General features: G+C 42.2%; 2 protein-coding genes and 1 non-coding gene across 4 annotated transcripts in view; all 3 read right to left on the bottom strand.

Annotated features, from left to right (window-relative positions):
- Nucleotides 1-762: 762 nt before the first annotated feature.
- Nucleotides 763-6,608, bottom strand: trmt6 (tRNA methyltransferase 6 non-catalytic subunit). The gene is made up of 11 exons (XM_076271768.1): nucleotides 6,327-6,608; nucleotides 5,885-6,015; nucleotides 5,082-5,197; nucleotides 4,860-4,951; nucleotides 4,515-4,598; nucleotides 3,380-3,504; nucleotides 2,589-2,896; nucleotides 2,322-2,407; nucleotides 1,963-2,065; nucleotides 1,623-1,709; nucleotides 763-1,272 (listed from the first exon to the last, which is right to left on the bottom strand). Exons 1-11 carry the CDS (start codon nucleotides 6,434-6,436, stop codon nucleotides 1,087-1,089), a joined length of 1,428 nt encoding a protein of 475 aa, XP_076127883.1. The 5' UTR covers nucleotides 6,437-6,608; the 3' UTR covers nucleotides 763-1,086.
- Nucleotides 6,609-7,027: 419 nt separating this feature from the next.
- trnar-ucg (transfer RNA arginine (anticodon UCG)) lies at nucleotides 7,028-7,100 on the bottom strand. Its single transcript has one exon. It is a non-coding gene; the product is annotated as a tRNA-Arg (tRNA).
- A 7,025-nt stretch (nucleotides 7,101-14,125) lies between these two features.
- fermt1 (FERM domain containing kindlin 1) overlaps nucleotides 14,126-20,085 on the bottom strand; it is a 14,088-nt gene continuing 8,128 nt past the window's right edge. For both annotated transcript variants that reach the window (XM_076272478.1, XM_076272477.1), the window contains exons 10-15: nucleotides 16,807-16,931; nucleotides 16,111-16,217; nucleotides 15,757-15,981; nucleotides 15,395-15,519; nucleotides 15,022-15,163; nucleotides 14,126-14,894 (exon numbers count right to left, since the gene is read on the bottom strand). In XM_076272478.1, coding sequence (XP_076128593.1) covers nucleotides 14,721-14,894; nucleotides 15,022-15,163; nucleotides 15,395-15,519; nucleotides 15,757-15,981; nucleotides 16,111-16,217; nucleotides 16,807-16,931 — 898 coding nt within the window. In that variant the 3' untranslated portion in view covers nucleotides 14,126-14,720. The remainder of the gene's footprint in view (nucleotides 14,895-15,021; nucleotides 15,164-15,394; nucleotides 15,520-15,756; nucleotides 15,982-16,110; nucleotides 16,218-16,806; nucleotides 16,932-20,085) is intronic.

The following is a 20,085-nucleotide window of genomic DNA, read 5'->3' as shown; positions in this document are numbered from 1 at the left end:
ATTCTTGAATTACAGGATGGGCCCAGATATTCCTTAGAATGTTTGACAACATTTCAAACACAAGTGTGACTGTGGCTGTTGATGGGTTATATAATCGGACTGCACATCCAGTACTGTCTGGAGATCAGTGATGGGAACTAGTAGTTTAGCCACATCCTTATTTTTATGAAGCTGAACAAGAAATTAATGGAAAATTGTATGAAACCTAAAATGCACACACGTCTTGCCAATGCCTCTGCTGTGTCAAACTTCGTACTTTGTGAAACTTTTTAAACGTTTGAGAAAACTTAACAGCATGGGAATGATTAACCAATCTGACTTTCGTGATGACTATGCTCTTTGCTTGTGTGTTCAAAGTTCTCTATGATGGTCTGTATGTTTGTGTTTGTTTCCAAGTCTGTTGTTGATGAAGTAATTTAATAAAATGAATTATTCTGGGACCAAATTCCAACACCAAGACTGTTCATTTCTGTTGTTTCATGTCTGTCACCAATTTTACAATTGGAGCTCCTAAAAGACCTGCTAAAGATGTACTACAGAAAAATACAATTTTTTTTATTGTATATCTATTCAAAATACATATTATTTACCTAATAGAAATATACAGCAACTGTGTTGGCTGACTGCACTGGATTGGTCTCCATCTTTAGGATGTAAACAAATGACTAGAATGGCCAAAAAATACTATCTATTAACATTTTTTCATAGATAATAACATGGCTAATAAAGGATGCTCCAGAAAATAATGTGGGAAACAATTGGTTGTTTTTATATATTCTGTTTTATTCAAAGTCCTGTACATGCAGACAATGTGTCCAGGAGTGAACCTTATATGCCTGTTAGTTCAACTTGGCACTTCCTGTCTCACAGACATAAATAACCCACAATCCACACGCCGCAAAGCATTGTGGGAGGCAAGACACAAAAGCAAAAAATAAAAACACTCTTTGTAGTATTAAAAAAAATAAGCAAGTGATTGTGCACATCCTCTGTGGCACCCGGACAAGAAGGTTGCTGATTCCGACGGAGATCTGGCACGGAGTCTGCGTCCGTTTCTGCACTTCTCTGTCCAATCAGATCGCGGTGCTAGGCAGAGTTGTTGCTACTTGCACCGTCCACCTCCTCCAGGCGGATCCTCTTGGATGCTGGCTCCTCTTCCTTTGCCTGCTTCGTCGTGGCTTTGGCGGCATCCGTGGCAACGGTGGTCCCTGTGAGGAGGTAGCCCCCGCCCCCACTCATCAGGAGGACAGGGTGTGTCCGGTTTGGCAACACCTGCGTAGGATAGACATGGAGGAGTCACACTGGGTGTATGTGTGTGTGTGTGTGTGTGTCTGTGTAAAATAATTGTACAATTGTAAAATAAGTGTCATGAATTAAGATCATTATTCACCTTACAATTACTTTTACAGACTATTATGAAAATACAAAAAAAAAAATGATTGATGCCCAAGGCAACTGGTCTTCCATCCTTTAAACTTTATATTAGATCATGCAACACACGTGTCTATTTCAAAGCCTACTAAAAATGTCCATCTCCTGCAAAAGGCTTATTGTAGCCTATAGTCAAAATTATGGGGATGAGGCCTGGTTTTTGATTGGATGAGTCAGTTGGGGTAAATCACCTGGTACTGCCTGAGCCAGCTGTCTGTCAATCGCATGCTGATGGCTCCGCCCTGTTCCCTGAGCTTAGTGTAACACTCAATCAGAGGCTGAGAGAAGGAGAGGGCAGAAAACAGAACATTTCATAAAACCAAGGATTACAGTCAACACCTCCTAGTGCATTCATACTTTTTAAAATGTCAAACAAGCCTGTCCTTTAAGACTGTAACCACTGTGACACTAAAGAAAAAAATCCAAATTTTAAGAAGATGGAGGGCTGAGCTAAGCTTCTATAATGATGTTCTACAGCTCTTGAACTAGATCTAGAGGTCTGGAATGGTTCTAGAGGGTCTTTGGCCGTACCTCTCTGTACTGGCAGTACACCACAAACGGCCTGGAGGGGGCCAGGAACTTGAGTAGACCCAGCAGCACCGGGCAGGGGTGGAACCGACTCGCTATCACCAGCCTATAGGAGGAGGAGGAGGAGGAAGGGTGATTACACAACTATTTCTGACAGAGAAGCATCGCTGTGCCACAGGAGGTCAGGTGAAGAGGCAGTCCAGAGAGCCAGGAGTATTTATCTAACAGAGGGATATAACAAGGAGACAGACACATCAAGCTGGAGAGAAAGAAAGAAAGATGAAAGACAAAGAGATAGAGAAAGAGAAAGAGAAAGTTAGAGAGAACAGAAAATAATGATTTAAAAAAACAAAAACGCTCACCCATCTGCATGCCTTTCCTCCAGTAGTGCTGCAGTGGCAGTCAGCTTCTTCCTCTTCTCCTCCATCTTCACTTTCCTCTCATAAACCTAGGCAACAAACAAACAAACAAACAAACAAACAAACAAACAAAAACAAACAAACAAACAAACCATTTATTGTCATTTGAGCATCTAAATATCTAAACATGTCAGCAAGCACACTCTTCCACATGCAATGACCCTGAAAGCTACAGACCGCTAAAGAGAGAAAACGTCTCAGCCTCTTTACCTTCCTCTCCCGACGCCTCTCCTGCCTTTCCTTCTCCTTGGACTCGTCTCCCTCTGCAGTGACCTCCATCTCCTGAGTCTCCTCAGGGGCCTCCTCCTTAACCTCTGCCCCGCTGGAGGCCTCCTCCTGGGGTTCGGCGGCAGCCTCTGGGCCCTCCTCCGCCTCCAGCCTGCCGGCCAACAAGGCGTTCACCTTGCAGAGGGGGAACTCGTGCAGTGTCTGGTGGAAGTGAGGGGGGAAGCCAAAGTTCTCCATGCCCGCCCGTGTGGGACCTCCACCAGGGTAGAACTGGATCACTGAGCCATAGCCTGGATGGAGGGGAGAGAGAGATGAGAGATGATCAGGCCTCATCAGTCAACTTTGTGTTGCATTTGTGTTGATGTAATGTTGATTGCTGCACTTCTAGTATTGGTTTTGTGCCTAACACCTCCGAGCGGGCGACTGTCTTGTAGCAATAAATCCTCTCTGTCTACTTTGAATCCGTTAGATATGCCTTTCTATTGAATCATATTTCTTGTTCAAAATAGCAGAGCAATGCAAGCAACAGAAAGAAAATAGAGATGGGGCATCTGACAAAGTTCTGCTCAAAACGTTGCGTTGCATCGCACTGTGCACAGCACTGCTTCATGATCTGATTATTTTATAAGGCTTTCTGGAGGTTAACTGGGTAAAATTTAGTATTGTTGACCCATGCAGCCAACCAAGGGCAGAGCATAACTATAGGTCAGGTGAGAAAGTGGGGGTCAAAGGTTAAATGTAAGAGGTCAAGTGGTCAGGTGACTGATCCATACCTCCCATCCTCTCCATGACGGCTCCCAGCACCAGTCCAGCGCAGGTTTCAAACACCAGCACCTTACTGCCGGCATGGATGTTGCCAAGCGCCAGCATCTGAGCCAGTGTGTCATAGCGCAGGTGACTGGAGACGAGAGAAAGTACACACATTTTAAACCGAGAGAGAGAGAGAGAGAGAGAGAGAGAGAGAGAGAGAGAGAGAGAGAGAGAGAGAGAGAGAGAGAGAGAGAGAGAGAGAGAGAGAGAGAGAGAGAGAGAGAGAGAGAGAGAGAGACACACACACACTTTAAAAGTGTGACCGGTAAAATGCAAAGTCTATTTAAATCAATACAAATAAAAAAAATATTTAATAACCCTTCACTTAATAACCAATAATCTATTTGCCAATTTAACACCACGACAAAGACCCTGTGCATAAACATCAATGGGTCAGCTCAATGCTCCCACACACCACAAAATAGCTTTGCTTTATCGCTTTAGTTTATTACAAGACACTTTGTCCATTGTCCATCATTTGTCCATCATTTAAATTTGGGCCCAAGGAGATAGAAAGGGGAGGAGTGAGAGGACCAGCAGAAGGGACAGGAGGTGATTGGTGTATGTGTGTTCTCTGTCATCTCTAGCAGAGACTTTCTAATGAGGAGACACAGCACTCAAAAAATCCTCCATAGAAAAAGCATGGGGTTAGTTTGTAACGCCAATATGGCAGTTGTCTACACATATCACACCCCTTCCGCGGCAAAACGTTGACATGTGAATACATTGAGCCAATCATGTGCTTTGTTGTGAATACATTGAGCCAATAATGTGGTGTGTTGTGAAGACACTGTGCCAATCAAGTGTTGTGATCTCGCCGCTGGAGCAAGATTCCAGTAGATTGGTGTCGTGAAGCCTTGCGCACGCGCATTTCTGCCGAGATGGATGCCCGATGAGTGCCCAAAAAGCGTTGCCATATGGCAGCCGAGTGGAGGGACTTGCCTAAAAGGACTTTGTCTTTAGAGAGACACCAAGGAGACCCACTTCACCAAGGTCACATAAGGAAGAGGGGGATATAAGTCAAAGTTAAAGTGTGAGAAAAGAGAGGGAGGGAATAGAAAGGTAGAGAAAAGCTCCACGGTGTTCTGTTCCACTCACCATATTTTGCCTGGTTCTCTGCCATGGTACATCATAGCCAGTATCCGTGTGGAGGGCCTCAGCACAGACACATTGTTGTCATACCTTCAAGGACAACCCCAGAGTAGTCAGTCACACACACAATTTCCCTGTACACTTCAAAAGTAGGGATGCACTGATATATTGGCCTATCATCAGTGCAGTAGATGAGACCCCAGCCCACCCACCCACACAAACAAACACAAACACACAGGATCCAGTACTGAACCAAATCCAGTGTTAGTAGTTGGAGAAATGTTTAGAACATCATGTGATGAAAGATCTGTCCCACTGACGGGTTGAATAGAACAGCCTTTTTAAACGAACTTTTTCTTTTTCTTCTTGATGTACTTCTCTTGGGCAAACTCTGTCTTGTCCTTAAATGTTGTGCTGTTGTCTATCAGTTGTTGTACAATCTCCTAGTGGTGGAAAAATTGGAGGTATTATGGACACACACCAAGACACACAGGGCTATGTGTGTATATACAGTATATGAAGTAAATTACACCGCATCTGAAGAGACATATTTTGTGTGTGCTGTGCACTTACCTGTCCTTTCAAGCCCTGCTCTTTTAATGTCTCAATGTCGTCCCTGGTGAGTTTTTGAGATTTGCCATCATCTACAATGTTCCTGTTATCAGTTCCTGCCTTCTTTCCATCTCTGTCTATGGGAAAATATAAAGCACGTGAAGTGAGGGGAACTATTTAATAGGCGATAGAATAGCGATGCACGAGTAGTAGGCCTAGTGACTATGAAGGTATATTTGGTGCAAAAGAGGCGAGCACATTTAACTGCAGATTTTGCATGCGCACACTAAAGTCATAAATGTGTAACAGTAAGTTAAAGTTGTACATATTTTTTTTAATATCTTGTTAACACAAAATAGGGGCTACGGGTTCACAAAATATTGTTACAGGTACACAAATCCTATCCTGTGAGTCACAACTTTCAAGCACTCGACACTTATGCTCCAATCGTTGCAGCGCAGTTGGTGCGAAACACATTTGCACATCCGTGCAAGGGTCGAGTCAGTGCATGACTCTTGAAAGTTGTGACAGGATAGGATTTGTGTACCTGTAACAAGGATTTGTGAACCCGTAGCCCCTATTTTGTAGCCTATTTTGTGTTAACAAGATATAAAAAAAATATGTAGGCTACAACTTCAACTTTACTGTTACACATTTATGACTAGCAGCTAGTGTGCGCATGCAAAATCTGCAGTTAAATGTGCTCGCCACTTTTGCACCAAATATACCTTCATAAGTGACTTAGGCACAAAATATAAACTAGCCTACTGTTAGGCTATAGCGCAGGTGGGCATTACTGGTGGATACAGTAACAATAATCTTACCTGCAGCACTGACATCCTGCTTCGCTGCATGTGGTTTCATGGCTCCACCTGCTTCGATTTCAAATGTCGTCCCGTACAATTGTCCCACGGCATTATCGAGAAAGAACCATTGTTTTTCAAAGACGATTTTTCTGTATGCCATTAGAGCATTAAAATGTCAGTAACAGGAATTGTATTTGTACAACTGGTATTACTGCACGTGTTAACTTAACGTTACGTGTTATCTAATCTGTTATATCCTAGGTCACGATCAAATCAGTTTTACTTCTAGGTTCAAGAACAAGTGTGAGGTTAACGTTACATTAATGTTAGGTAGCCAGAGTTAGCTAATCTGAAGGGCTAACGTTAGTTTCGCCGTGTTAACGTTTCTACTAGCTTCATCACACAACGACATACAACTCAAACACTACAAGCGCAAAAAGAAGACATATCGGTTGCTAACCTTTTCTTTTGAATCTGTGCAGCTTTGTAAACATCACCTCGCTTCAACACAACATAATCACCATCACGGATTCTGTACTCGGCATCTATGTCGCCTCCGTTGTCCGCCATTGCAAAATGTGACAGCTCTAGCTGGCTAACTAGCCAGACACTTGTTTTGTGGTATGCAGGATCCCTATTCCCTTTTACGTACAACAGAAATACAATCAAATGAAATAATTCACTGGTAAAGACTAGCCCAAGGCACCCCCACGTGTAACTTGCATACTACACCGGCGTTTCCTTAGCGAATAGACAAGACTAATCAAATGCTCTTGTATGAGCAGGATTGCTAACAGATCACAGAGAACGCAGCGGCAGTGATTACTTCATGACTTGGTTACATCCGCATCACACTTTGTTACTTTAAGCCTATCAATTTTTGTAAGATAAGAGTAAGATCAAAAAAAAAAAATCTATACTGATAATGAATCATGCAAGGAATGTATGGAAGCTATAGCATAGCATAGGCTACTAATATCCAGGCTACCCAGGGATGATTGGTCATTAGGTTATTACAGCGAGTAGCTTTAGTGAAATGCGCATGTTTCAGTAACATTCAACAGGTTTACGAGCTTTTACCTTACTAGCTATAATGGTCTGTACTAAGTCGAAATACAATTGCTACACAGCCGACGGGATTATAACTTTTACCTAAAGATGCGACCACGAAGGGACTCGAACCCTCAATCTTCTGATTCGAAGTCAGACGCCTTATCCATTAGGCCACGCGGTCATCTGGTGTATTGTAATATGCTGCACAACTTAATGCTTAAGAAAATATTATATATTTATATAGATAGATAGATAGATAGATAGTAGCTTTAAGGCATCACATACAACATAAACAGGATGATAAAATAACAAATCCATATCCATATTTTTTATTCTTTACTTTTTAAACTATTCTTTAACTATTGCGCTTCTATGCTTTTATCAGCTATTCCTGTTTGCTTTTGTTTATGTAAAGCACATTGAATGACCTCTGTGTATGAAATAAAGTTGACTTGACTTGACTTATGTGGACAATAAAATATACTAAATAAAATGAAAAAATCCACATGAATGTACCAAGGGGCGTATAAGCATGAGACTTTTACAGTGACAGATTCAGTAGGCCTATGCATGGTAGAGTCCTCTATGAGTGTGTGTTATGGTGGTAGTGCAAATAGTCCAACAGTGCAAGGATAAAGTCTAGACCAGCATTACATAAATATGGACAATATAAGAGAATAATGTCGACATAGTAATAATAATAATTTAAAAACATGTATTTTCTCCAAATACCTGCCTTTTAGGCCCAGACAGTATATGGTATGATAGCAAAGCAACTAGATAACATTCTTTCACAAAAACTTAGGGGCATATGTGGATATTTATCAATATTTGTGGGCAGTGTTGGGAGTAATGCGTTACAAAAGTAATGTAATTACTGTAATATATTGCTGTTTGCGGTAACGCGGTAATGTAAGGCATTACAAAAAAAAAATCGGGTAATATTTACTCGGTACAAACTTCAGTAACGCGCGTTACAATGCAGTTTAACCCAAAATTAAGCGCTTGTTTTGATACATATTCGCAAACACCACGCGAGAACAACAGAGGAGAAAAAATCCGCGCAAAATAGTAGAACGTTATCTCCTGATACTGGTTGAATATGACTGTGGCTGCAGCAGACTCGCAGGCGGACTCTATTTGCGGGATGGACATAAGCCGCTCATTATTTTCAGCTTGTCAGAGACAAGGCTATGAAGAACATAATAGTTAGTGCACTTTATGTGCGAAACCGAAAGATCTCTCAGCTCGCGAAATAGCACAAGTAAACATCTAAAGTAGTGCCACGCTAATCTTTTTGATTCTTGATAAAACACAAACTATGCTGTTGTGCATGTCATCTTTGTGCTGTGAACTTAAATTGAAGAGAATAAAGGGATAGAAATGCAGAAAAAGATTGTGTAGCCTGGCAGTGCCACCGCTCCCACCACGCGCATCACGCACTTTGCGTTGGGCACCAAAGGACAGAGGGGGCACCCAAATGTAACCAATGAATAGTAGCTTTACTGCAAACTGCGTTTCACTCTTCATCAATAACGTTTACAATATCAAAATGCACTAACACGATGTTACATGCAAGTTTGATACCTTTTGGGTTCTCTCAATCACCACGTAGTACTATAATTGGTGGGTCTTCAATTATTCGTTTTCCAAGCATTTAGGCTACATGAAGCACATGATATGCTGAGTCGACTGAAACGCATTCCATTCAGATAGCTAGGTGGATACCAGGCTCATAATTCACTTGTATTCGCAAAACGAAATGTGAAGCAACATGTCATTGCATACTTCCATTTCCAAAGCAATGAAGGTTGCTTAAAACAACTTAACATTGTGCATAATATTGTTAATATTGTGCTATCAATGTAACTCAAACAAATAAGGCTTGTAAACAAGAGCTGGCAAAAGGGCATTATGACAACGTAAAGATCAATGCTCTTAAAGTGACAGTGCACCATTTATAAGTAAAACAGCATTTCTTCAGAAATTAATGTTTAAAAATACACAGTAATGGTCTGTAAATAATAGGCCTTTTATTTTACTTTAGGTGTTTGAGTTATCATTTAAATGTCACTCACTCAAAGCCACTCACTTAGGGCACCAAAATGGCCAGCAGGCCACCATCTTGACATGTCTTTATTAAAAGAACCGTATGTAAAAATTGTATTTCAATTAATCATAAAATTGCCCTAATATATGTCACTAGACATTAAGAAATCATGTTCATTTTTAAATACTTATATCACTGACAACAGTAGTCTGGCCAGGATATTGTCATTTAAAAAGTGAAGTTGCAGCCCTCAACTGATGTTGATGTTGTCATGTTGTGTTTTGGCCTAATGCGCCACCCTCCACCTATCTACTAATCACAAAGTCAGTAGTGTTTCGGCATCAGGTTGCCAACTCTGCCAGTCAGGGGGGAGGGGAAGGGGATACACCGCTCTACAGTAATTTGAAAGTGATTGTAGTACCCGTTTTGGCCACAATCTTACATACGGTTCCTTTAAGCTTTGATTTACAATATAGTAGGCTCTCTATTGATTTTAATGAGTAGGCCTAGGCCTTAAAGTTACAGTATTTCTATCACAATTTACCAGACTTTGACCTTTTGTCGGTTTTTAACATTCTGACTATGATTGTTCCTTGTATTGCATTATGAGCACTGCGCCTATTGCATTCTACTGTTGCCTTAAGCCTAGCTCAGTCATTATGCTATACCACATCTCCCTCCATTGGAAGAGCAAGCTGCATTGAGCGTAATAAACTGCATTTAGAATGGCAAATCCATATTTCTAGATATTTTGGTGAAAGTAACTTAAAAGTAATGCAATAGTAGTGTAATGCCTTACAATTCAGAGACAGTAATATTATAATGTAACAAATTACTTTTAAATGACAGTAATAAGTAATGCATAGTACATTACGATTTTGAAGTAACTTGCCCAACACTGTTTGTGGGCAGTAACTCCATGTTGTTAGAGGTGCAAACAGAAGCACATAAAGGAGCTTGCTCAAGGGTTCTAAAAGCTTTTTGTCGTATTTAGTTGTGGCCTATAATGAAAGCACAGTTTTTATAGTTATCCATGTGTGTTCCCTTCTGGCATCATTTTGATAACTATAATGAGCTATTTGACGTTTTTAGAACATTAAAAGGTGCATAATGTTGAGTTTCTCGTCTACATTTTTTGACGTTATACACTCCTATATATTGCTATTGTCTATCCAAAGTAAGATCCCTGTTTCAAAGTTACCTGATGGTCAAATCAACCAAAACTCCGATATTGTTTGCACCTCCAAGTGATCTGTGACGTAAGCTTGTGTGAAAGAATAGGCTCCATGAGCACACCTGTAGGCTATGCCCTATAGCAGGCAGTAGTCCTAGCCTCCTCTGCAAAATCTGCTCATGCTCCCCTCTTGGTTGCTGTTGAAACTCAAATTAGCTACAGCCTATAGCTTACATGTACATTTCACCATGTTCAAATATATGGGTTCTAATACTCACCTTTAACTCTATAAGGTCACAAACCTATGTGTACCAAGTCTGCAACTGTAGGCTATGCAAGTGTTTTTGGTGACACCAAAATGTATGTTCTGTGTTTGCATTGCACAAGTAGGCTACACTTCTGCCATTGTAATATTACACACTGCATTGTGGTGTCTCAATTTTATCTGTGTGCGAATGTGTGTTCCTGTAGGTGTATACCTATAGGCCAGGGATTCCCAAACTGTGGTACGCGTACCCCCGGTGGTACGCGAGCTGCCACTAGGGGGTACGCGAGATGAAAAGGGCAATGGCGGAAAGGAGTTAAAAATGATTAATTAATTAATACTCTAATTAATTCATAAATAATACATAATTTCGAATCAGGTTATAATGATATGGAAATGTGAAATTAAAGGAAATCATTTGTAAACTCTATAATAGGGTATGTTTTCATTAAAAAATAAGCTACACACAATAGGCTACACGTGATTTCCTGCGGGCAGCCAGAATATCTAGCGCGTTAGTTTCGTTGACGTATAGGCTAGGTAGAAGGCTGTGTAAACATGGAAAACTGGCTAAAAACAGGGACACTGTCCAAAAGGCCTAATTAAAGCGATCGAAGAGGAGAAGCGAGAGAAACAGAGCAGGACACAGGTAACGATGGAATGGGATGGGGGGCAGACTATTGAAGGTGGAGATGGAGCGCAGGGGGATAAAAGAAAGAACGAGACAGAAAAGACTGCGCGAAGAAAACGAAAGTATGATGAGGCATATAGGCCTAGGCTTCACGTGGATTGGGAGACAGACTGCCCAAAGCCACAGTGCATGGTCTGCAGTGAGATGCTACCTAACCATACTAATGTGGTTCTCCACACTGTTTTTTTTAATGTGAGAGCTCATAGACCAGTTGCACATTTTGATTATGTTATCATGTAGGGTGGCTAATTAAACAACGATGCCTGGAATGCGTCAATAGAATGAGTTGACGAGCCGAGTCAGGATGTAGAAGGTGGTCCGCGGGGAAAAAAGTTTGGGAACCGCTGCTATAGGCTATGTACAACTGTATGCGTAGAGTATACCTGTTTGCACACCTCCTGTATGCATGTGTGTGTGTTTGTACATAATACAAACATATGATGGCGACTCCCAGATATCCGTCTGTATCCGCATTGCACAGTACACTTATGCCATGGTGGTGGTCATAGGAATTACGCATCGCTGCTGTACGTAGATTTTCACAATGTATCAGTGTGTGTGTGTGTGTCTGTGTGCAGGTGCCAGTGTGTGTGTGTGTGTCCATGCACGTGTCTGTACAAACTTGTGTGCACGGCCAGGGGCGTCACTAGACCTTATTCACTGGGGCACGTGCCTTAGTAAAAGTCTCCAGTGCCCCAGTAAAATTCTAGCGCGGCTCTAGCTGGAAACGGCATTCATGAGCGCATCTCCGTGCCTGCTTTAATCATGGCTCGAGTCTGTCACTTACCAGCCAATAATAAAAAAAAAACAAGGAATAAAGAAAGGGGCCATAATAGCCAATCAGGAAATAGCACCTCTATAGCTGGCTAAGATTGAACGCAACAACCAATGAAAATCGTTCACATGATTCTTCCGAGTGTTTCGTTGTACTGCACACATATACACTGTGGATTGTGGAATCACTTTGAGCATAGAGTAAGTCGTCCCCTGTTTAATGTTACAACAAATTCACAACTTGTTTGACAGAAAAAATTACAAGTTGATCGCTGTTAGAGAGTGTTAGGGTAACATAACATAACTAGCATCTGTTTTTCAATGCTTAGCGTCATTGTAGCCTAAATTTAGCAGCAGTTTACCAGCTTGTGCTCTCTCCCTCACACACACACTCACACCATGCGTAGGCTGCATGCACACATGCGGACAATTAATAAGGATTTATACGTATACTGTAGAGACTCCTGTAAAAGTAGCCTATACTGTTTGTGAAGCTGTCCTACTGTAAAACTAAACACAGCCTTCTGACTATTCAGAGATGGACATCAGAAATTCTTCCTGAACAGAGGGAGAGGAACAGTGAGGAGGATGAGGGAGGTATGATAATTTTGCCCACATTAACGGTAACATTAACATTTATGCTGGTAATAGCCAGTGCTGTGATTTGATCAATGGTTTAATGGCAAACTTAAATAAGTTTGCTGCATTTGCAAATGTAGCCTATAATAATATACACAGAATCAGAATAGCCATCTGTGTAGATTATTATAGGCTACATTTGCAAATTATCACCAAAAGTCAGTATGAAGGCTTTAGTAGGCTATTTAAGCTACAAAGAACTGCAGTATTGCCAGGATGTATATAGGACCCTTGCCTGGGAGGGAAGTATATCTCACTTTTGACTAAAAATAAGCTTCCCTTGTGTTAGTAGGAAAGCCTATTAAATTAATGCATGTGAGTATAGGCCTACTTATGCCTATGTGTTTGGATGTTGCTGGATAGTGGCTGCTACAACAATTGAGGGAGAGAGTGCTGGAGGAGGAGGAGAAGGTCGAAGAGAGGGAGAAGAGAGGGGAGAAAGCACAGGCTGGGCAGTCCAATACCAGGCAGGAGGAGGAGGAGGAGAGACAGGCAAGAAACGGATGAGGACATGATCGGGGCTAGGCGTAAAACTATTCAGAGTATGGAGGAGGATGTCTGTGACCTAGGGGAGATATGTGATGGTCCAAATCAGGCTAGCCATTTATTCATATTGCGCGCACAGTTATTATTTTTTTTTTTTTATGTATTGGGAGTTGGGGGCCTGTGCCCCAGCAAAGCTCTAGGTCTAGAATCGCCCCTGTGCACGGCCAGTGTGCCTGTGTGTGCATGTTGATGTTCCCGTGTGTGTGTGTGTGTATTAATGAAAAAAGTCTGTACATTAGATGCAAAATCCCGCATCCAGAAGTGGTGATCATAGGGGTCCAAGCACCTATTAAAATGTGTCAATTGCAACGCCTTTGGAACAAAATTGCACAACATTTGGTGTGCATACACGGATTGTGGTAGTGATACAACATGTCTAATTCTATAAGCTTTGAACCTTCACAAGATATTGACACATACATGTCTTCAGATAGTGAAATATGTCAATTGCAGCACCCCATGGAAGCAATTTTCCAAAGTATGACCTATTTCTAAAGAACGGGGTAGCGGTGCAGCATGTGAAATTTGTTTTAACTTTTAACCTTTGCACCACAAGATATTGGCACAGTATACATTTTGCTGCTGGATTGTGTAAATTTGCCAAAACAATGCCACAATTACCGTAAGACGGCGTCAGAAATTCACTTTGCTGCTGGTCAAACAGGCTGCAAAACTTCCCTACCAGAACCAAGAACCCCGAAGAGACTGATGCAGTGTGTGAAATTTTTGCCTGGTGAATTAAAGGAGGAGTATGAGTTTTTATAACTGACAGTGGCAAAATTGACTGGCCTTGAGAGGCACTGTGTGCTGACTATTAATGAAGTGGTGATCACCTCAAGGGTGGAGCTGCATATGCTGATAGGGAAACTGATTACGGTTATTTTGCCAGCTCATGCCAGAGTAATGCTTTTTTTATGTTAGCAGGAACCACAACAAGGTGGTAGCATTTCATTAGCAAGTCCTCAAATGGAGCTGAGACACATGTTAAGAGAAGAAGTCTATCACTTCATACAGCAAGTGAGGACAGTTAAGAGTTTAAAATCATCACACATACCGGCCTGTTTTTTTTCTTTACATTTATTGTAAACAGCAGCAACGGTTCACTTTACCCACTTATAAAAACATTAAAGAAAGCCTACTATGACAAGATACAAAGGTCTTCAAACCTTTTAAACACATTTAAACTTGTAAAAAAACTCAAATTAAAGCAATTTCAAAGGCAATGGAATGAAGTCCTCAATTCTTCCATGTCAGACAGGTCTAGTTTTAGATCTAGTTTCCATACCTTACCAGATTGTCCTGATCTTGCCAGTGGAACCGGGTGACAAAGGCTACATCCACACTATATCGTTATCGTTTTATGTTGTCTCATTTTAAATACGTTCTTTACACATCATGTTTTCAGTTTACGAATCTTGTCTGCATGGGACACCTAAGCTGTAGGGAGAAGTTCTCAAAAAAGTCACCTCGCATCCAGTTAGGCCGTTATAATTGAAAACAAAGTAATCAAACTGATTTTGACACTGAAACTCACTTATGTCACATGCAGCTAGGACATGGTGTGATGGTAGTGTAGCTTGCTCTAGAGCTCTCTTCTTTGGAATCCCGGACTCAAATTTAACACAATAAAACATAATAATGAAATAAAAATGGTCACTCCAGTCACTCCTGGCCACTGGTGAGTTTGTGGAAGAGATCTTCGTCCAGCGACTCGTTCTGGTCCTTGGAGCGGGTGGAGAGAAAGATGTAGCCACCGATGTACTCGTGCACCACCTTGCAATCACAGCTTATGCAAGAGAAGGCCAGAGACACGTTCTGGTCGAAGTCAATGGTGACCTGGAACAGGACAGGAACAGTAAAGGCAGGTCCACACCAAGAACTACAGTGAGAGTTATGAGAGCATAATTCAGCGTTAATGTATGTCTGTCAGTAATGTAATGTAATATGTTGGTGTGATCGTCACCTGTCTGATTTCCCAGTTAACGTTCCACTGTTTCATGTTTGAGAAGCGCCAGGTGGTCACAGGCAGGCTTGTCGACATGTCTATCCGGATCAGCCGGTTGTAGGAGATGCCCAGGATCTCATCTTTCCTACTTCCTCTGAATCTGTGATCAACATAACATATGGATGTTAGCACAGTGCATTAATTGTCTAATCATGATGCATACAGATCTGGTTTTAGGATGTGAGGTCAGGATTCATTTTTAGCAAATAAGAGTTCCCTGGCTTTAGCCCTTAAGAATATCTTTAAGGCTTCACAGCTTAGTAAGCACTGATAGCTATACAGCATCACTGTACTATCTGCTGTTTCAGTACATGACTCTGACTGCCGCTACCTGACGACATAGTACTTGATGCCAAACTCAGGTAGGGACTGCCAGGCTTCGATGAAACGCATCTTTGCATCCATGAGGGACATCTTGGACACGTTCTGGTGGGCTTCCAAAATCCGTGTGGTCAGCTTAAGTCAATGAGAACACAAAGCAGCAACAGCTGACTATTAGTAAATAGACAAGTCTATAGACAACGTCATGACATTCGAAGGCTCAGTAACATTTCACTGACTTCCTTGAAGACTTAACTGTTTCAATAATTAAATACAAATATTTCCAGCAGTATGAGTCCTCTGGGTGGGCAGGATTGATAAAAAAATATTTCCCTCACATTCTGATCTATGCTCTCCAGCTCTGTTCCTCACCTGTTTGGATTTGTATTTCTTGACATAGCGCGGCGATACAAAACTCTCGGCATTCATGTCCATGGAGTCTGGATCAGGACTAGTTTGGCCAGAAGGTGGCGCCAGACTCTTCATCTGCAGGAAAGACTGTATGTTCTTGACCTCCGTGCGGTACGAGCTGTAGGCCATCGTCTTCCCCTTCGAGGCCAAGATGCAGGCAGCCTTCCACTTGGCATACTGCGTCTCCTACATTTAGGGAGACCGAATATCAACAGGTGGCAACAGGTGTACTTCACCCAGAAAGAGAGCTGGCCAAAGAGGAAAGCAAGAGAGAGAGAGAGAGAGAGAGAGAGAGAGAGAGAGAGAGAAACTCACATCTTCACAGCGGATGTAGATCTCGTTCATGCCGTCAGCCACAGGGATCATCAGCTTGATGCCAAACTTCTTGTCCGTCACGTTTACGTCTGGCACCACCTCACAGCCTAGCACAGGTCACCGGGCAGTCATGAGGATGGGCACAGATCAGCAGGCAGTTATGAGCAAAGAAGCATGAGGCTCAAACTCAAGAACACTAACCAATGTCTACCTCGCAACTCAGTTCAGCAGGCAGTCACCAGGCCAACCACAGAGACATGAGACCCAAACCACAGGGCTATTTTTTATTCTATTTCCGATATACACAGGAAAGGGGCTACATTCTTTGTGCTAGGCGATTTCCTACAGTGGCCTATCAACAACCATGCCTACTTAACAGTACACAACGTGATGCAGGACAGAACAGGAATGCAGAATTAGCTCAACTCAAGACAGCCTTGTCATGGACTTGTAATAATAATATTCATCCATTACACTTGTAATAATAGCAGTAATAGCAGTAATAATAGCAGTAACATTATGGACCCCAGGTACAGCTTGCAGTGTGTGTTGCAAGCTGTACCTGGGGTCCATAATGTTACTGCTATTATTACAAGTGTAATGGATGAATATTATTATTACAAGTCGACTAATGCTGCCATTGCTAACTGGTAGTGTTACTGTGACAGTGCATGAGTTTGTGATGTGCATCCTCACCCCTGAGATGGAGCTGCTCTATGGGTTCACCGCTGGCTGACTCCTTGTTCTTGTAGTAGGAGATGGTAGTGTCCTTAAAAACGAACCAATACTCCTTATAAGGCTTCAATGTCAGACGTTTGGGCCTGCAATGTAAGGGAGAGAAAGACTGTGTCTGAGAAGAACACTTTAGGACACCAGCCTACATGGCTTGGGGGCAGCCATGGCCTACTGGTTAGGGCTTCCGACTTGTAACCAAAGGGTTGCCGGTTCGATCCCCGACCCAGTAGGAAAAATGTGGACAGGGGAAGTGGATGAGCACTGTGGAGCACTCTCACATGCAAGGCACCTAACCCCTCACTGCTCTCCGAGCGCCGCTGTAGCAGGCAGCTTACTGCTCCGGGTTGGTGTGTGCTTCCCCTCACTGTGTGTACACTATGTGATGCGTGTGTTTCACTAATTCACAGAATGGGATAAATGCAAATTTAATGGAGACCAAATTTCCCTCACTGGATCAAAAGAGTATAATATATATGGCCATCACTGGACACAGTAATGAGTTACTGGATAGAGCTAACAAGAGAGTTCAGATAAATAGCGCTATAAACAATGACGACTGAATTATCTGTGAATCACACGTCACTATTACTGTAAACTAGATGTACCGCAGAGTGGTACAAAATATGACCGCCGCCCAGTCCAGCAAATTTTTTTCCAGAAAAATAAGTCACGCTTGCCAAATTGTGTTTATTTCCTACTTTGTTCTTTTTTTGTGTGTTTGTAATTGAGTGTGTGCAGAGTGTGTGGTTGTTTTTGTGTATATGTGTTTTGTGTGTGTTTTTTTGTGTGTGAGTGTGTGTGTGTGTGCGTGTGTTTGTGTATGTAGGTGTGTTTGTATGTGTGGGTGCATGTGTGTGTGTGTGTGTATGTGTGTTTATGTGTTTGTGTGCGTGTTTGTGCGTGTCTTGTGTGTGCATGTATGTGTGTGTGCATGTGTAGTGTATGTGTGTTTTTGTGTGTGTGTATGTGTGTGTGTGTGTGTGTGTGTGTGTTAGAGATGCGCGGATGGGCTATTATTTCAACCGTAACCGCATAGCAAAACTGATCATCCATCGGCCATCCATCCGCACCAGCGTTTTTAGACCAATTTTCAAAACCGCACCCGCCCGCCATCCGCTGGTTGTTTTAATGTATATGGGTGATGCGTTTGATTGGTTCAACCGCCACCCGCCCGAATTTAATTAAAATATTATATTTCTTCACGTCATCCACCCGATCCGCGGTTTAACCGCGGAGTCCGCGGCTATAACCGCGAACCGCGCATCTCTAGTGTGTGTGTGTGTGTGCATGTGTGTGTGTCTTTATGTATGTGTACATAAATAAAGCAAATCAGGGAACCACCTACTCTTTGCAAAAAGTGCTATGGGATCTTTAACAACCATGGTGAGTCAGGACCTCAATTTAACATTCATGCAAAGGAAAACATCTCCTGCAGTACAGTGTCCCTGTCACTGCAATAGGACATTGGGATTGATTTTTTTTTGGTGGCTTTTGGCCACAGGGAAGAGTGCCACCTACTGGCCAGCCACCAACACCGCTTCCAGCAGGAACCTACTCTTCCAAGGAGGTTTCTTATCCAAGTACTAACTAAGCCTGCTTAGCTTCAGTAATTCAGCAGTCAGGGTATCTGCTGGTCTGGCTGCTGGCTAAAAACAAAAGGTGAAAGGCATATAGGATTCTAACTGTCTCACTGAATTGCATTATCCACACTCAATTCTCACTGATACTGTATCTGCTAGACAACAAGTACCAAAACATGATTAGTTCATAGATTTCACATGTAAAATACATTTTATACAACCCCACCCCCATCTTGCCTGTTCATAATTCTGAGAAATTCTTGAATTGTGTGCATGTGTGCATGTACGTGTTTGTGTGTGTGTGTGTGTGTGTGTGTGTTTGTGTGTGTGTGTGTGTGTGTATGTGTGTTTGTGCACGTGCATGTGCTTGTGGGTGTGCCTGTGTGTGTGCATGTGCATGCATGCATACATATGTCTACTGTGTGTGTATGTGTCATACGTACGATTACTGTGAATGTATGTGTGTGTGTGTAAATATCTGTTTATGCACATGTGTGCATATGGAATGGGTTAACATGACCCCTGGAGGCAAACATACGCAAAAAATTGGTCATCCTAGGCCCTACGCTTCTCAAGATATTCACAGAAAACTCTGTTGGTGTACGATCACTAAATGTACACATAAATTAATTTATTGTATGGCCCCCCATGAGACAAGTCCACAAAACTTGGCATGCAGTGCAGTTTTGACCATGTCAGCCAGAGATATTGCTGATTTTAACTAGGTGGCGCTATACATGAAATAAGTGGTAATGGAATGGGTTGACATGGCCCCTTAAGACCAACATACAAAAAAAAGGTGGTCCTCCTAGGCCCTACGGTTCTCGAGATATTAGAAAACTGTGTCCGGCCACCTACAGGCCAGTTGGTGTACAGTAACATAAATTAATTTATTGTATGGCCCCCCATGAACGGAATTCCAAGAAACTTGGCGTGCATTCAGAGGGTGTCATAATGATCCTACACTTCCAATTTCGTGCAGTTTTGTCCATGTTAGGTCACAGATACCTGCGATTACAACACCTCATTTTTACTTTTTTGTTTTTAACTAGGTGGCGCTATACATGAAATGAGTGGTTATGGAATGGGTTGACATGGCCCCTTAAGATCAACATACAAAAAAAAGGTGGTCCTCCTAAACCCTACGGTTCTCGAGATATTCACAGAAAACTGTGTCTGCCCTACCCTCCTTTTGGGGGGTCCAGTCCAGTGGGGGGGCTACAGATCAAAACGGAAAATGATGGTTCCATGCTATCCATGTGCGGCTACATGCCCACCAAGTTTCGTGTACCCCGGTCTTTCAGTGTCCCGGGAATCCTTGACGGAAAATTGGCCATGCGAATAAATTTTTTTTTTTAAAAATCTGACTAAACCTATATGACCGCCGCTTCGCTGCGCGGCAGTCATAATAATAAACAAAACCTAAATGGACTGCATTGATATAACACTTAAAGCATTAAAAGCGCTTAACAGGTTAATGTCTTACATATTTACCTATTCACACACATTCACAAACACCAATGTTAATGGTGATGGCTGATACAGTATTCAAGGTGCCAACCTGCACAACGGCTGTATAAAGGTTGAGTGCTCAAGAACAAGGTCAGGAGAAGCCGGGATCGTACAAGCGACCTTCCAACCTCCTATAGCTCCTGAGCCA

Source organism: Alosa pseudoharengus, unplaced genomic scaffold (genome assembly GCF_046254945.1).
Source record: "Alosa pseudoharengus isolate Yale_2024_CS ecotype anadromous, Long Island Sound unplaced genomic scaffold, YU_APseudo_1.1 YU_APseudo_1.1_scf_7, whole genome shotgun sequence".
Taxonomy (NCBI): domain Eukaryota; kingdom Metazoa; phylum Chordata; class Actinopteri; order Clupeiformes; family Clupeidae; genus Alosa; species Alosa pseudoharengus.
The sequence above is the reverse complement of the archived record's forward strand: the minus strand, read 5'-3'. Positions and strand labels throughout refer to the sequence as shown.

What these genes read in the sequence shown, in the direction of transcription:
- trmt6 (XM_076271768.1), bottom strand. Translation starts at nt 6,436, where the DNA reads ATGGCGGACAACGGAGGCGACATAGATGCCGAGTACAGAATCCGTGAT. An exon ending in GCACAGATTCAAAAGAAAAG is followed by an intron (nt 6,016 to 6,326) that starts GTTAGCAACCGA and finishes AATGGCATACAG; the next exon opens with AAAAATCGTCTTTGAAAAAC. An exon ending in AGCAGGGCTTGAAAGGACAG is followed by an intron (nt 4,952 to 5,081) that starts GTAAGTGCACAG and finishes TTCCACCACTAG; the next exon opens with GAGATTGTACAACAACTGAT.